At 47.6% G+C, this 15,069-nt stretch overlaps 1 protein-coding gene across 1 annotated transcript in view; it reads right to left on the reverse strand.

Moving 5' to 3' along the window:
• LOC120941399 (acid-sensing ion channel 1C-like) overlaps positions 1-15,069 on the reverse strand; it is a 57,825-nt gene that overhangs the window by 4,097 nt on the left and 38,659 nt on the right. Inside the window, exons 4-7 of the mRNA XM_040354740.1 lie at positions 9,734-9,884; positions 9,586-9,651; positions 1,916-2,069; positions 672-763 (exon numbers count right to left, since the gene is read on the reverse strand). Coding sequence (XP_040210674.1) covers positions 672-763; positions 1,916-2,069; positions 9,586-9,651; positions 9,734-9,884 — 463 coding nt within the window. The remainder of the gene's footprint in view (positions 1-671; positions 764-1,915; positions 2,070-9,585; positions 9,652-9,733; positions 9,885-15,069) is intronic.

The following is a 15,069-nucleotide window of genomic DNA, read 5'->3' on the forward strand; positions in this document are numbered from 1 at the left end:
TTTCTATGTGGAATATTAAACGTTAAAACCACTTGATCTTACCGGATCTAACGAATATCTATTAGCCGGAATGATTTTTGGCCAGAAAATTTGATAAGGGGGGGCTGGTGACGGGTTAGCCCCCCCAGCAAATAACTGTTAATATTGCTTCTTCTGTGTGAGATCTAACGCAAACAATGATTGATCTAACCTGATCTAACAAACTGCATAAAAAAAAGTAAATTTTTTTTATATGGGGGGGGGGGGGGGGGCTAACCCGGCAGAGGTACAATCTCTACTATCTGTCCCATTTCCCGATACAAGTTGATCGCTCACTTTCTATACTGCCGAGGTCTCCAAACTTTCTAAACAAAGGTCCAGTTTACTGTCCCTCAGACTTTAAGGGGGGGGGGTAAAGAATGTCTCAGCATCAGTGGAAGGAAACAATGCCCCCCCCCATTATCGTTGTCAGTGACAGGAACTATGCCCCAAAGTTTGGGGTCACTGGCAGGAATGAAATATTGTCCCAAAGGCTGAATAAAATCAAGCAAAGGGTCACATCCTGGTCCCCGGGGGCCACAGTTTGGAGACCCCTGGTATATAGGACAGAGGTGACATCTATCGATGTACCGGGGAGATTACCCCCCACACACATGACGGATAAAGCAGTCATACAAGAGGAGAACTCTTACCCAGCAGTCCGGCCACCTCATACGCCCTCTTCTGTTCAATCGTCTCGAAGTTCAGAGCTTCAAAGAAAATATCGAGAACGAGAACGTTCTCCCTGAGGACAAGAAAGACAATCTGCTGAACCTACAAACAGCGTCCAGTGCCCCGTGTGCCCAGCGGTCAGTGCCCCGTGTGCCCAGCGGTCAGCGCCCCGTGTGCCCAGCGGTCAGCGCCCCGTGTGCTCAGCGGTCAGCGTCCCGTGTGCCCAGCGGTCAGCGCCCCGTGTGCTCAGCGGTCAGCGTCCCGTGTGACCAGCGATCAATACCCCGTGTGCCCAGCGGTCAGTGCCCCGTGTGCCCAGCGGTCAGCGCCCCGTGTGCTCAGCGGTCAGCGTCCCGTGTGCCCAGCGGTCAGCGCCCCGTGTGCTCAGCGGTCAGCGTCCCGTGTGACCAGCGATCAATACCCCGTGTGCCCAGCGGTCAGCGCCCCGTGTGCTCAGCGTTCAGTGTCCCGTGTGCTCAGCGTTCAGTGTCCCGTGTGCTCAGCGTTCAGTGTCCCGTGTGCTCAGCGTTCAGTGTCCCGTGTGCTCAGCGGTCAATACCCTGTGTGCCCAGCGGTCAATACCCCGTGTGCCCAGCGGTCAGCGCCCCGTGTGCTCAGCGTTCAGTGTCCCGTGTGCTCAGCGTTCAGTGTCCCGTGTGCTCAGCGTTCAGTGTCCCGTGTGCTCAGCGGTCAGTGCCCTGTGTGCCCAGCGGTCAGTGCCCTGTGTGCCCAGCGGTCAATACCCCGTGTGCCCAGCGGTCAGCGCCCCGTGTGCTCAGCGTTCAGTGTCCCGTGTGCTCAGCGTTCAGTGTCCCGTGTGCTCAGCGTTCAGTGTCCCGTGTGCTCAGCGGTCAGTGTCCCGTGTGCTCAGCGGTCAGTGCCCTGTGTGCCCAGCGGTCAATACCCTGTGTGCCCAGCGGTCAATACCCTGTGTGCCCAGCGGTCAATACCCTGTGTGCCCAGCGGTCAATACCCTGTGTGCCCAGCGGTCAATACCCTGTGTGATCAGCGGTCAATACCACCAAAAGAAAGCTCTATTTGTGGGGAAAAAGGACGTCAGTTTTGATTGGGAGCCACGTCGCACAACCGCGCAATTGTCAGTTAAAGCGACGCAGCGCCGAATCGCAAAAAGTGCTCTGGTCTTTGGGCAGCCAAATCCTCCGGGGGCTGAAGTGGTTAAGGATCCGTCTGACCCGGGCCTAGTCTGAATGAAGTGGAAACTCACGCAATGTACTGTTCAGTCTTGTTGTATTTTCTTGCCAGATATACGGAGGAGGCTTTACTGGGAATCTTCACCATGGACAGCTCCTTCCCAAAGCGGACCATCTTACACGGCGTCTCACAGGCGCACACAGACGCGCCATTTTCCCCAGCCTGGTCTGAAGGGAGAAGGAGATATAACTGATCAGCAATCAAGAAACCCCACCCACATACTAAAACTCCACCCACATACTAAAACCCCACCCACATACTAAAACCCCACCCACATACTAAAACCCATCGAAAAAATAAACCCCACCCACATACTAAAACCCCACCCACTTACTAAAACCCCACCCACTTACTAAAACCCATCCAATAAATAAACCCCACCCACTTACTAAATCCCATCCAATGAATAAAACCCCACCCACATACTAAATCCCATCCAATAAATAAACCCCACCCACATACTAAAACCCCACCCACTTACTAAAACCCCACCCACTTACTAAAACGCCTCCCACATACTAAAACCCCACCCACATACTAAAACCCATCCAATAAATAAACCCCACCCACATACTAAATCCCATCCAATAAATAAACCCCACCCACATACTAAAACCCATCAAATAAATAAAACCCCACCCACATACTAAAACCCATCCAATAAATAAACCCCACCCACATACTAAAACCCCACCCACTTACTAAAACCCCACCCACATACTAAAACCCATCCAATAAATAAACCCCACCCACATACTAAAACCCATCCAATGAATAAAACCCCACCCACATACTAAAACCCATCCAATAAATAAACCCCACCCACATACTAAAACCCATCCAATGAATAAAACCCACCCACATACTAAAACCCATCCAATAAATAAACCCCACCCACATACTAAATCCCATCCAATGAATAAAACCCCACCCACATACTACAACCCATCCAATAAATAAACCCCACCCACATACTAAATCCCATCCAATAAATAAACCCCACCCACATACTAAAACCCATCCAATAAATAAACCCCACCCACATACTAAATCCCATCCAATAAATAAACCCCACCCACATACTAAAATCCATCCAATAAATAAACCCCACCCACATACTAAAACCCATCCAATAAATAAACCCCACCCACATACTAAAACCCATCCAATAAATAAACCCCACCCACATACTAAATCCCATCCAATAAATAAACCCCACCCACATACTAAAATCCATCCAATAAATAAACCCCACCCACATACTAAAACCCATCCAATAAATAAACCCCACCCACATACTAAATCCCATCCAATAAATAAACCCCACCCACATACTAAAACCCATCCAATAAATAAACCCCACCCACATACTAAAACCCATCCAATAAATAAACCCCACCCACATACTAAAACCCATCCAATAAATAAACCCCACCCACATACTAAATCCCATCCAATAAATAAACCCCACCCACATACTAAAACCCATCCAATAAATAAACCCCACCCACATACTAAAACCCATCCAATAAATAAACCCCACCCACATACTAAATCCCATCCAATAAATAAACCCCACCCACATACTAAAATCCATCCAATAAATAAACCCCACCCACATACTAAAACCCATCCAATAAATAAACCCCACCCACATACTAAATCCCATCCAATAAATAAACCCCACCCACATACTAAATCCCATCCAATAAATAAACCCCACCCACATACTAAATCCCATCCAATAAATAAACCCCACCCACATACTAAAACCCATCCAATAAATAAACCCCACCCACATACTAAAACCCATCCAATACATAAACCCCACCCACATACTAAAACACATCCAATAAATAAACCCCACCCACATACTAAATCCCATCCAATAAATAAACCCCACCCAAATACTAAATCCCATCCAATAAATAAACCCCACCCACATACTAAATCCCATCCAATAAATAAACCCCACCCACATACTAAAACACCACCCACATACTAAAACACATCCAATAAATAAACCCCACCCACATACTAAATCCCATCCAATAAATAAACCCCACCCACATACTAAATCCCATCCAATAAATAAACCCCACCCACATACTAAATCCCCACCCACATACTAAAACCCATCCAATAAATAAACCCCACCCACATACTAAATCCCATCCAATAAATAAACCCCACCCACATACTAAATCCCATCCAATAAATAAACCCCACCCACATACTAAATCCCATCCAATAAATAAACCCCACCCACATACTAAAATCCATCCAATAAATAAACCCCACCCACATACTAAAACCCATCCAATAAATAAACCCCACCCACATACTAAATCCCATCCAATAAATAAACCCCACCCACATACTAAAACCCATCCAATAAATAAACCCCACCCACATACTAAAACCCATCCAATAAATAAACCCCACCCACATACTAAAACCCATCCAATAAATAAACCCCACCCACATACTAAATCCCATCCAATAAATAAACCCCACCCACATACTAAAACCCATCCAATAAATAAACCCCACCCACATACTAAAACCCATCCAATAAATAAACCCCACCCACATACTAAATCCCATCCAATAAATAAACCCCACCCACATACTAAAATCCATCCAATAAATAAACCCCACCCACATACTAAAACCCATCCAATAAATAAACCCCACCCACATACTAAATCCCATCCAATAAATAAACCCCACCCACATACTAAAACCCATCCAATAAATAAACCCCACCCACATACTAAAACCCATCCAATAAATAAACCCCACCCACATACTAAATCCCATCCAATAAATAAACCCCACCCACATACTAAATCCCATCCAATAAATAAACCCCACCCACATACTAAATCCCATCCAATAAATAAACCCCACCCACATACTAAAACCCATTCAATAAATAAACCCCACCCACATACTAAATCCCATCCAATAAATAAACCCCACCCACATACTAAAACCCATCCAATAAATAAACCCCACCCACATACTAAATCCCATCCAATAAATAAACCCCACCCACATACTAAATCCCATCCAATAAATAAACCCCACCCACATACTAAAACCCATCCAATAAATAAACCCCACCCACATACTAAAACCCATCCAATACATAAACCCCACCCACATACTAAAACACATCCAATAAATAAACCCCACCCACATACTAAATCCCATCCAATAAATAAACCCCACCCAAATACTAAATCCCATCCAATAAATAAACCCCACCCACATACTAAATCCCATCCAATAAATAAACCCCACCCACATACTAAAACACCACCCACATACTAAAACACATCCAATAAATAAACCCCACCCACATACTAAATCCCATCCAATAAATAAACCCCACCCACATACTAAATCCCATCCAATAAATAAACCCCACCCACATACTAAATCCCCACCCACATACTAAAACCCATCCAATAAATAAACCCCACCCACATACTAAAGAAAAACAAAATCAGTGTATCTAGCTGTGACGGGGTCACTTTGGGTGGGGGGCTGTGACGGGGGTCACTTTGAGTGGGGGGCTGTGACAGGAGTCACTTTGGGTGGGGGGCTGTGACAGGAGTCACTTTGGGTGGGGGGCTGTGACGGGGGTCACTTTGGGTGGGGGGTTGGTGCGGCTCAGCTTGCCCTGGAGAGCTCTGGAGGCTCCTTGTCCAGCTTCCCCGACCCTCTTATGTGTAGATCCCCCTGTGTCTCTAATGGGGGTCCAGAGGGACTGAGGACCCCACTATGATCTGTGCTAGTCACACTCAATGTTGTATATATTGTGTGTTGGCTGTTGTGGACTCTTTGCTGGGATGGTTTGGGGTGTGACTGTATTCTATTGTCTATTGTGGTGTCTGCCTCAAATATTATGGGATGTGTAAGAGTGTTTGCTGTGAGGAAAGAGGGAGGGGGGATTCCTCCAGAAGCCCCCTGCCGATAAGACTGTTTACTGATGAGAAGTTTGAACCCACCTGACCTGTGTGTCCATTGTGATTGGACAGTTTAACCCGCCCTGAAGCCAAGGGTGGGGGGAGTGTCTTGGAGTTTTTTTTACCCAACACTGAAGTACGTCTGGTAACTGGGGGGGGGGGTGGCTAAAGAGGCTTGGACGGTGCCGGTTCTGGACAAAGGAAGCATTGATGGCGGACATAGTCCTGTTGAGGACGAGGGTTCGTCACACTACCAAAATCTGTTAGTCTTCCAAAATCATTCCATCTACCAACATGAGTCAATTTACAAAGATTCAACCATCTACCAAAACCATCTGACAACCAACATCCATCCATCTACCAATACCTGTCTATCTACAAATATGAGTCCATCTACCAAAACCCACCTGACCACCAAAAATCAGTCTCTCTACCAAACCCTACCCCATCTACCAATACCTATCTGACTACCAACACCTATCCATCCATCAAAATCATCCAACTACCAACGTCAGTCCATCTGCCAAAATCAGCAAAGTCCCGTAACCACGATCCGAATATCGGAAAGTAACATTTTCTCAGACGAAGGATCTGCCGATTTTCGGATCGTTAGTACGGTGTTTTCGACAGCCGATCACTTTTTCGTCAGACAAAAGCCGGATGCGCAGACTATAAAATGTTTGTTGTATGTGAACTCAGTGACCAATTTTTATTCAATCAGTACGGTTTACGTACGAAAAAAATGGTAAGAGCGAGACTGCGCAGGCTCAGAAACCAAAGAATACGTAGAAAACGAGTCAACACATCGAGTCACTTGTGAATTCTGTGGTAGGAGAATTTTTGGACGGTGAGAAACCTCTTCACTTTCCACATGAGATTTGCATGCAAGGAAAAAATCGATCCAACTTTATGACCATAATTGTCTGACGGACGTGTTGTGTCAGATAATCCGACCGTGTGTACGCTCCATCAGACAAACTTTTTCGGCAACAAAAGTCCGGCCAACTCCCTTCAGACAAAAATCCACGGAAAAGTTTGTTTGAAGTCGGATGGTGTGTACGAGGCTTTACACTGTCCAATGTGACTCAGCACAAAAGAGAGAAGCTGATTGGCTAAGATATTAAGTAATCACTCACTAACTACACTGCCCAGTGCCCATTGGAAAGAACGATACAAGTACACAAATTTACCAACAGACAAAGAAACGGATTTACAAAACACACAAATGAAAATACGAACAGACAAAGGATTTACAATACGGAATGCAAATCGCTGGTTATAGATGTCATTTTCCTTCTTTTGCTTCTTTGGTGTTTCGTATTTTAGTAAGATTGTCCAATCGTACGTTCGTATTTTCGCTTGTTCGTTATTTTGCTTATTCGTAATTCCATAATTTTCGTATTTTGGGTCTTTCAGCTTTTCGGATGTTCGAATTGATCCGAATGTACAAATACTAACAAATTCGGACGACAATCCATTCGTTACGAACGGGAACGCACATGTCTATAAAAAAGTACTGCAGGGACTGCTTTGAGGTCGGAACGACTTGAAGTCGTACTAATATGAATGGTTGTCATTGGAAATCATGAAAAACGACTTGTCATGCGACTTTGCCATCACAAATTGTGGGACAGGTCATAGAAGTGTGAAAGGGGCCCCTAAACACTTTGGGCTAGATTCAGTAAGAATCGCCTATCTTTAGGCGGGCGTAGCGCATCTCATATACGCTACGCCGCCGTAACTTTGAGAGGCGAGTCCCGTATTCTGAAAGAATTTGCGCCCGAAGTTATGGCGGCGTAACGTAAATGTGCCAGCGTAAGCACGCCGTATCCCAGTGCGCATGCTCCTAATTACGCCACAAATAGTCAATGCTTTCGACGTGAACGTAAATTACGCAAAGCCCTATTACGTAAACAACGGAAAATTCGACGCTGTCCCGACGTCCATACTTAACATTGGCTACGCCTCATATAGCAGGGGTAACTTTATGCTGGAAAAAGCCAAACGTAAACGACGTAAAAAACTCCGCCGGGCGCACGTACGTTTCTGAATCGGCGCATCTAGCTCATTTGCATGTTCTACGCGGAAATCAACGGAAGCGCCACCTAGTGGCCAGCGTAAATATGCACCCTAAGATACGACGGCGTAGGAGACTTACGCCGGTCGTATCTTAGCAACATTTAAGTGTATCTCAATTTGAGCATATGCTTAAAGATACGACGGCGCGGGTTCGGACTTACGATGGCGTATCTACTGATACGCCCGTCGTAAGTCTTTGTGAATCTAGCCCTTTAAATTTTTATGAAATCAGGCCGGCCCTTTACTACATAGTTGAAGGTAAATCTAATGCCGCGTACACACGATGGGAAAATCCGTTAAGAAAACGGTGTATTTTTTTCCCGATGGAATCTTGGCTCAAACTTGTGTTCCATACACACGCTCACACAAAATTCCGACCGCCAGGAACGCGGTGACTTACAACACTACGACGAGCCTGAGAAAAATTAAATTCAATGATTTTGAGCATGCGTCGACTTGATTCCAAGCATGCGAACAAGAACGTTTCTTGTCGGAAAAATTGAGAACCGGCTCTCAAATTTTTGTTGGTGGAAATTCCGACCGAAAGCTCACATTGGACTTTTCGTGTCGGAAATTCTGACCGTGTGTACGCGGCATAAAGGAAATCGAACAACAAAATCTGTATAATGTGTATCCAGCTTTACTCCTCCTTCCTCCAAAATCTGTCCACCAATAAAAACCCACCAAAACCCCTCCTTCTATTATAACTGGTTCATCTACCAAAAACAGTCCAAAAATGGTTTAAACTATTAAAATGTATCTAACTACTAAATCCCGCCCATCGACACAAACCCCTCCCCCAATGTGAGGATACGAGCCCGGTCAGCACCCCCCCCCCCAGAAGAACAATTGGGGAGATAATGATCTTCCTCCATTCCCAGGACATTAGACATACGGGCCCGGATTCAGATAGCCTTTACGCCGGCGTATCGCCGCGTAAGTGCTACGAAGCGCCGGCGTATCTTCTTTCTGAATTCAGAAAGCAAGATACGCCAGAATTTCCCTAAGATCCGACCGGCCTAAGTCTCTTACGCGTCGTATCTTAGGCTGCATATTTCCGCTGGCCGCTAGGTGGCGCTTCCGTATAGTTCCGCGAGTAATATGCAAATTAGGTATTTACGCCGATTCAGAAACGTACGTCCGCCCGGCGCATTTTTTTTTTACGTCGTTTACGTTAGGCTTTTTCCGGCGTAAAGTTACCCCTGCTATATGAGGCGTAGCCAATGTTAAGTATGGACGTCGTTCCCACGTCAAATTTTGAAAATTTTACATCGTTTGCGTAAGTCGTTCGCGAATATGGGCTATACGTAAGTTACGTTCACGTCTAAAGCAATGACGATTTGCGTGGCGTAATTTCGAGCATGCGCACTGGGATTTTTTCACGAACGACGCATGCGCCGTTCGTAAAATACGTCAAATGCGTGGGGTTACAGTGAATCAAAATAAAACACGCCCACGCGTTACGCCGCCGTAACTAAGGGCACAAGTTCTTTCTGAATACGGAACTTGCTCCCTAATTTACGGCGGCGTAACGTATCTGAGATACGTTACGCCGCGCCGAAAGATACTCCAATGTATCTGAATCCAGCCCACGGCCTTCTTCCTCGGGGGCGATGGTGGCACCCACCTATTTTCTTCAGATAATCGTCGGCACAAAACACGTACTGCTCGGGGTCGCAGACCGTCTCGTCTCCTGCAGAGAAGAAAAGATTGGAGGAATCAGAAGGAGAAGCTTCCCTTGTCCCCCCCGATACGCCCCAGAAGAGGCCTCTCACCCGGCATGTGGACCATGCGGCATTTGCACTTGTCCAGGATGTAGCGGGTCTCGCAGTCGATGCGGCAGGCCGTTATACTATAGTTGGGGAAGTAGGGCGACTTAAACGGGGTGTCCTTACAATCCCCCCATGGAGGAGGCAGATACTTCAGCTGAGGGAGAGAAAAGGTCATGACTTTCATTTCAGGGCGTGACAATGAGATTGGGGGCGGGTTCAGAGGAGCACAGGACCTTCTCCTGGCGGGACGGAAATGGGCGGTGTCGCTATGGAGTGTATAGACCTGGATGAGGTCCAAGGTCCGGTCACCACAAATCACTCCACAGACGCACATCATCGGACACAGATACGCTTTGAGGGACTTTTAGGCCCAGATTCACAAAGACTTACGACGGCGTATCTCCAGATAAGCCGTCGTATGTCCGAATGGCCGCCGTCGAATCTATGCGCCCGATTCATAGAATCAGTTACGCATAGATTTGGCCAAGATACAAGCGGCGTAAGTCTCCTACGACGTCGTATCTTGGGGTGCAATATTTACGCTGGCCGCTAGGTGGCGCTTCCTTGATTTCCGCGTCGAATATTTAAATGAGCAAGATACGCCGATTCACGAACGTACGCAATTAGTTACGCCGTTTACGTAAGACATACGCCAGTGTAAAGATAAATCATGTCTCCAGGTGGCGCAGCCCATGCAAGGTATGGACGTCGGAACAAGCGTATCTTTTTACGTCGTTTGCGTAAGTCGTACGCGAATAGGGCTGTGCATAAGTTACGTTCACGTCACAGGCATTGAGCCGACGTATCTTGGGGCGTAAATATGACGCGATACTGAGCATGCGCGCGCATGCGCCGTTCATTCGGCCGTGCATCTACATGGGGTCAAGTCTCATTTAAATACAACACGCCCCCTACCAGCCTACTTTGAATTACGCGCGCTTCCCCCGGCCCATTTACGCTACGCCGCCGTAACTTAGGACGCAAGTGCTTTGTGAATACAGCACTTGCCTCTCTAAGTTGCGGCGGCGGCGTAGCGTAAATACGATACGCTACGCCCGCGCAACATAGAGCGGCCGTACGTGAATCTAGGCCTTAGGCTCCATTCACTTTAGTGGGACTTTTCAATTACAAAAAGGCTTGTGATGCCGCGCACACGGAGACGGACTTTCCGAGAAAAAAAGTCCGTCCGTGTGCAGCCTTCATCTGAATTTTTTTGGCAGAAGACAGACGGACCTTAGATAGAGAACCTGTTTTCTATCTTTCCGTTGGGTGATGAGGACGGTGATGATGGATGACGTGTTGGGTGATGAGGATCATTGATGATGGATGACGTGTTTGGTGATGAGGATCGGTGATGAGGATCGGTGATGATGGATGAAGTGTTGGGTGATGAGGATCGGTGATGATGGATGACGTGTTGGGTGATGAGGACGGTGATGATGGATGACGTGTTGGGTGATGAGGATCGGTGATGATGGATGACGTGTTGGGTGATGAGGATCATTGATGATGGATGACGTGTTTGGTGATGAGGATCGGTGATGAGGATCGGTGATGATGGATGATGTGTTGGGTGATGAGGATCGGTGATGATGGATGACGTGTTGGGTGATGAGGACGGTGATGATGGATGACGTGTTGGGTGATGAGGATCATTGATGATGGATGACGTGTTTGGTGATGAGGATCGGTGATGATGGATGATGTGTTGGGTGATGAGGATCGGTGATGAGGATCGGTGATGATGGATGATGTGTTGGGTGATGAGGATCGGTGATGATGGATGATGTGTTGGGTGATGAGGACGGTGATGATGGATGACGTGTTGGGTGATGAGGACGGTGATGATGGATGACGTGTTGGGTGATGAGGACGGTGATGATGGATGAAGTGTTGGGTGATGAGGATCGGTGATGATGGATGACGTGTTGGGTGATGAGGATCGGTGATGATGGATGATGTGTTGGGTGATGAGGATCGGTGATGATGGATGATGTGTTGGGTGATGAGGATCGGTGATGATGGATGATGTGTTGGGTGATGAGGATCGGTGATGATGGATGACGTGTTGGGTGATGAGGATCGGTGATGATGGATGATGTGTTGGGTGATGAGGATCGGCGAATGACGTGTTGGGTGATGAGGATCGGTGATGATGGATGATGTGTTGGGTAATGAGGATCGGTGATGATGGATGACGTGTTGGGTGATGAGGATCGGTGATGATGGATGATGTGTTGGGTGATGAGGATCGGTGATGAGGGATGACGTGTTGGGTGATGAGGATCGGTGATGACGTGTTTGGTGATGAGGATCGGTGATGAGGATCGGTGATGATGGATGAAGTGTTGGGTGATGAGGATCGGTGATGATGGATGACGTGTTTGGTGATGAGGATCGGTGATGATGGATGATGTGTTGGGTGATGAGGATCGGTGATGATGGATGACGTGTTGGGTGATGAGGATCGGTGATGATGGATGACGTTTTGGGTGATGAGGATCGGTGATGATGGATGACGTGTTGGGTGATGAGGATCGGTGATGATGGATGAAGTGTGGGGTGATGAGGATCGGTGATGATGGATGACGTGTTGGGTGATGAGGATCGGTGATGATGTGTTGGGTGATGAGGATCGGTGATGATGGATGACGTGTTGGGTGATGAGGATCGGTGATGATGGATGACGTGTTGGGTGATGAGGATCGGTGATGATGGATGACGTGTTGGGTGATGAGGATCGGTGATGATGTATTGGGTGATGAGGATCGGTGATGATGGATGACGTGTTGGGTGATGAGAATCGGTGATGATGGATGACGTGTTGGGTGATGATGGATGACGTGTTGGGTGATGAGGATTGGCGATGACATGTTGGGTGATGAGGATCGGCGATGACGTGTTGGGTGATGAGGATCGGTGATGATGGATGACGTGTTGGGTGATGAGGATCGGTGATGATGGATGACGTGTTGGGTGATGAGGATCGGTGATGATGGATGACGTGTTGGGTGATGAGGATCAGTGATGATGGATGACGTGTTGGGTGATGAGGATCGGTGATGATGTATTGGGTGATGAGGATCGGTGATGATGGATGACGTGTTTGGTGATGAGGATCGGTGATGAGGATCGGTGATGATGGATGACGTGTTGGGTGATGAGGATCATTGATGATGGATGACGTGTTTGGTGATGAGGATCGGTGATGATGGATGATGTGTTGGGTGATGAGGATCGGTGATGATGGATGATGTGTTGGGTGATGAGGACGGTGATGATGGATGACGTGTTGGGTGATGAGGATCGGTGATGATGGATGACGTGTTGGGTGATGAGGATCGGTGATGATGGATGATGTGTTTGGTGATGAGGATCGGCGATGAGGGATGACGTGTTGGGTGATGAGGATCGGTGATGATGGATGACGTGTTGGGTGATGAGGATCGGTGATGATGGATGACGTGTTGGGTGATGAGGATCGGCGATGACGCGTTGGGTGATGAGGATCGGCGATGACGTGTTGGGTGATGAGGATCGGTGATGATGGATGACGTGTTGGGTGATGAGGATCGGTGATGATGGATGACGTGTTGGGTGATGAGGATCGGTGATGATGGATGACGTGTTTGGTGATGAGGATCGGTGATGATGGATGATGTGTTGGGTGATGAGGATCGGTGATGATGGATGACGTGTTGGGTGATGAGGATCGGTGATGATGGATGACGTGTTGGGTGATGACGTGTTGGGTGATGATGGATGATGTGTTGGGTGATGAGGATCGGTGATGATGGATGACGTGTTGGGTGATGAGGATCGGTGATGAGGATCGGTGATGATGGATGACGTGTTGGGTGATGAGGATCGGTGATGATGGATGATGTGTTGGGTGATGAGGATCGGTGATGATGGATGACGTGTTGGGTGATGAGGATCGGTGATGATGGATGACGTGTTTGGTGATGAGGATCGGTGATGATGGATGATGTGTTGGGTGATGAGGATCGGTGATGAGGGATGACGTGTTTGGTGATGAGGATCGGTGATGAGGATCGGTGATGAGGATCGGTGATGATGGATGACGTGTTGGGTGATGAGGATCGGTGATGATGGATGATGTGTTGGGTGATGAGGATCGGTGATGAGGGATGACGTGTTTGGTGATGAGGATCGGTGATGAGGATCGGTGATGATGGATGACGTGTTGGGTGATGAGGATCGGTGATGATGGATGATGTGTTGGGTGATGAGGATCGGTGATGATGGATGACGTGTTGGGTGATGAGGATCGGTGATGAGGATCGGTAATGAGGATCGGTGATGACGTGTTGGGTGATGAGAATCGGTGATGATGGATGACGTGTTGGGTGATGAGGATCGGTGATGATGGATGACGTGTTGGGTGATGAGGATCGGTGATGATGGATGACGTGTTTGGTGATGAGGATCGGTGATGATGGATGATGTGTTGGGTGATGAGGATCGGTGATGATGGATGACGTGTTGGGTGATGAGGATCGGTGATGATGGATGACGTGTTTGGTGATGAGGATCGGTGATGATGGATGATGTGTTGGGTGATGAGGATCGGTGATGATGGATGACGTGTTTGGTGATGAGGATCGGTGATGATGGATGATGTGTTGGGTGATGAGGATCGGTGATGATGGATGATGTGTTGGGTGATGAGGATCGGTGATGATGGATGACGTGTTGGGTGATGAGGATCGGTGATGAGGATCGGTAATGAGGATCGGTGATGACGTGTTGGGTGATGAGAATCGGTGATGATGGATGACGTGTTGGGTGATGAGGATCGGTGATGATGGATGACGTGTTGGGTGATGATGATCGGTGATGATGGGTGACGTGTTGGGTGATGAGGATCGGTGATGATGGATGACGTGTTGGGTGATGAGGATCGGTGATGATGGATGACGTGTTGGGTGATGAGGATCGGTGATGATGGATGACGTGTTGGGTGATGAGGATCGGTGATGATGGATGACGTGTTGGGTGATGAGGATCGGTGATGACGTGTTGGGTGATGAGGATCGGTGATGAGGTGTTGGGTGATGAGGATCGGTGATGAGGATCGGTGATGATGGATGACGTGTTGGGTGATGAGGATCGGTGATGATGGGTGACATGTTGGGTGATGAGGATCGGTGATGATGGATGACGTGTTTGGTGATGAGGATCGGTGATGATGGATGATGTGTTGGGTGATGAGGATCGGTGATGATGGATGACGTGTTTGGTGATGAGGATCGGTGATGATGGATGATGTATTGGGTGATGAGGATCGGTGATGATGGATGATGTGTTGGGTGATG

Source organism: Rana temporaria, chromosome 5, assembly GCF_905171775.1.
Source record: "Rana temporaria chromosome 5, aRanTem1.1, whole genome shotgun sequence".
Classification (NCBI taxonomy): Eukaryota; Metazoa; Chordata; class Amphibia; order Anura; family Ranidae; genus Rana; species Rana temporaria.